This window comes from Eimeria mitis, genomic scaffold (genome assembly GCF_000499745.2).
Source record: "Eimeria mitis Houghton genomic scaffold, Emh_scaff4004, whole genome shotgun sequence".
In the NCBI taxonomy this organism is placed as follows: Eukaryota; Apicomplexa; class Conoidasida; order Eucoccidiorida; family Eimeriidae; genus Eimeria; species Eimeria mitis.
This window is the reverse complement of record NW_013572339.1, coordinates 1,761-4,767: the sequence shown is the minus strand read 5'-3', so window position 1 is coordinate 4,767 and position 3,007 is coordinate 1,761. Positions and strand designations below refer to the sequence as shown.

At 57.0% G+C, this 3,007-nt stretch overlaps 1 protein-coding gene across 1 annotated transcript; it reads left to right on the top strand.

The window, feature by feature from the left end:
- Positions 1 to 362: 362 nt before the first annotated feature.
- On the top strand, positions 363 to 2,735 carry EMH_0071520 (uncharacterized protein; the record flags this gene model as incomplete). The annotated part of the gene is made up of 1 exon (XM_013499111.1): positions 363 to 2,735. The coding sequence occupies one exon, from the start codon at positions 363 to 365 to the stop codon at positions 2,733 to 2,735; it is 2,373 nt and encodes a 790-aa protein (XP_013354565.1).
- Between the last annotated feature and the right edge of the window lie 272 nt (positions 2,736 to 3,007).

The window sequence follows — 3,007 nt, the reverse complement described above, 5'->3', positions numbered from 1 at the left end:
AGGCAGATCCGCTTCTATAGATGCTTCTAATGTAGAAGCAACCTTATGCTTCCGCTATTGCTGCTGCTGCGGCTGCCGCTGCTGCTGCCGCAGGCAGCTGATATGGGGCCCCCGGGGGGCCCCCACGTCGCATTGAGTTTGTCTGCTGCTGCAGTTGGCAGCAGAGTAATTAATAATATATTATTTTATAGAAGCAGCAGCAGCAAGAGGGCTGCTGCTGCTGCGGCAGCTCCTTCTGCTGCGGCAGCAGCAGCAACACCTTCTGCTGCAGTAGCAGCTAGCAGCAGCACTGCAGCAGCAGAAGCAGCAGCGGCAGCAAACGCTCAGAGGGCAGCTGCTGAGGCAGCAGAAACAGCTGCGCGATGCTGCTGCGACAAAAGAAGCTGCAACAGCAGCAGCAACAGCAGCCGCAGCAACAACAGCAGCAGGAACAGCAGCAGCAGCAGCAACAGGAACTGCAGCTGCAGCAGCAACGGAATCCCGGCCGGCGTCGAGAGCAGCACCAGCAGCAGCAGCAGCCGCAGCAGCCGCAGCAGCAGCAGCAGCAGGGGCAGCAGCAGCAACAAGAGGAGAAACAAGCTCAAGACGAGCAGCAGCAGCAGCAGCAGCAGCAGCAGAAGTTGCTGCCGCATCACGGTTTGTTGTGGTGTCATCCTCTGAAGCGTTTGCTGCATCTACGCGCAGCATTTGAGCAGCAGCTGCTGCAGTACTTTGGGGCCCCGCTGCTGCTGCTGCAGCAGCTAGACGTTGACAACTGCTGCTGCTGCACCTCCTGCTGCTGCTGCGGACTGCACCAAGCACTGCAGAAGCAGCAGCAGCAGCAGGAGCAGCAGCAGCAAGACGACGCACAGCTTGGACAAACAGACGGCAGCAGCAGCAGCAGCAGCAGCTGCAGCCGCCGCCGCCGCAGCAGCAGCAGCAGCAGTAGTAGTAGCAGCAGCAGCAGCAGCAGCAGCAGCGGGGTTATATCTGTAACGGGCCCATCAGCAAACGCCTCAGCAGAAGGGCAGGCAGAAGAAACCGAAGCAGCAGCAGCAGCAACAGCAGCAGCAGCAGCAGCAGCAGCAGCAACAAGTGATGCTGGAGTACAACTAGAAAGACCTACGGACTCAGAAACACCTGCAGCAGCAGCAGCAGCAGCAGCAGCAGCAGCAGCAGGGGGAGCCCCGACGTCTGCTGCTGCTGCTGCTGTTGCTGCTGAAGCGGCAGAGCTCGATGCGTTTGCTGCTGCAAGCAGCGCAGCCTGCAGCAGCAGCAGCAGCAGCAGCTGCGGCTGCATAGCCGAAGCAACTGCAGCAGCAGAAGCCGCAGCAGTAGCAGCAGCAAGCACTGGTAAGAATAAACGGCGGCGGCTGCTGCGGGGTGCAGCAGCAGCAGCAGCAGCAGCAGCTCTTGAGGGATACAGGAGCAGCAGCAGCAGGACAGAGGTGCAGCAGTACGCGCAGCTGCTGCTGCTGCAGTCCTTCTTGCTGCTGCTGCCGACCCCGCAGCTGCAGCAAGGGGATGTTGTTGTCTTTGCTTGCGACTGGTTGCTGCTGCTGCAGCGTCTGCTGCAGCAGCAGCAGCGCAAGGCTGCAGCAGAAACTGCAGCAGCAGCAGCAGCAGCAGCAAAAGGCATGCATATCAAACCCCATGTAGTTAAAGAAGCAACAAGAAGGTTGCTGCTGCTGCCTGCTGCTCTGCCGCTGCAGCTGCTGCAGATATTTCGTTCTGTTCTGCTGCTGCTGCAGCAGCAAGGTGTGCTGCAGCAGCAGCAGCTTCTTGCTGCCTTTCGGGGGTATCTGCTGCAGTGGAGGCGGCGGCGAGCAGCAGCTGCTGCTGCTCTTTCAGAGGCAGCAGCAGCAGCAGCAGCATCAGCAGGTGCTGCACGCAGCAGCAAGCAACGGCCAACAGCGGCTGCTGCTGCTGCTGCTGCTGCTGCTGCAGTGCAGCAGCAGCAGCTGAGGGAAGTGACAGCAGCAGCAAGACGTTTGCTCTCGCTTGGAGAGGAGCTTACTATGCAGCGGTTCACGAAGCTGCAGCAGCAGCAACTGCAGCAGCAGCAGCAGCAACTGCAGCAGCAGCAGCATGGTGACGCCACGCCGGCTCTGAAGCGCAGAGCTGCCCCGAAGGCCAGAAGCAGCAACAGCAGCAGCAGCAGCAGCAGCAACAGCAGCAGCAGCGAGTTGGCGCAGGAGCATCGAAGAAGAGAGACGGAGTTACTGTGTGAGATGCTTAGCAGCAGCAGCAGCAGCAGCAGCAGCAGCAGCAGCAGGAGTATATCTGCCTATTGCTGCCCTAGGAGCCGATGGCTGTTTGGGGGCCCCATGGGGGCCCCCTGTCTGTTGTGTGTGCAGCAGCAGAAAGAAGATGCTGCTGCTGCGTTGCTGCTGCTGCTGCTGGGTTTTGGTTTGCTGCGGCATCCCCCTTTGATCAGTCAGCTGCAGCAGCAGCAGCAGCAGCAACTGCTGCAGCAGCAGCAGCAGCAGCAGCAGCAGCAGGTGCTGCTGTCTGTGCCTGCATTGGGTTCTCTTTGTCTCTGGCTGCTGCGGGGGGAGAAGGAGCTGCTGCAGCGGCTGCAGCGCAGCGCGTACAAGGAGTTGCTGCTGCAGCAGCTGCAGCAGCAGCTGCAGCAGCAACCCCTTCACTCCTGCGGCCTGGGCCTCCGCTTCCTGCTGCTCTTTCTTTTGGGGGTTAGGCGTCTTGCTGCTGTCGTCCTGCAACCCTCAAACCAAATACTCATACAGGCTATCTAGGGTTTAGGGTTTAGGGTTTAGGGTTTAGGGTTTAAGGGGGTTAGGAGGGTTTAGGGTTTATGGTAGATAAAGTATTTATATGTATATATATATATATATATATATATATATATATATATATATATATATATATATGTCTCTCTCTCTCTCTCTCCGTATATATATATATATATATATATATATACATATAAAGATATAAATTTATATAAATAAATAAATAAATAAATATGTTTGTGTGGGTGCGGGGGCTGTATGAAGTTTTTGTGTGTGTA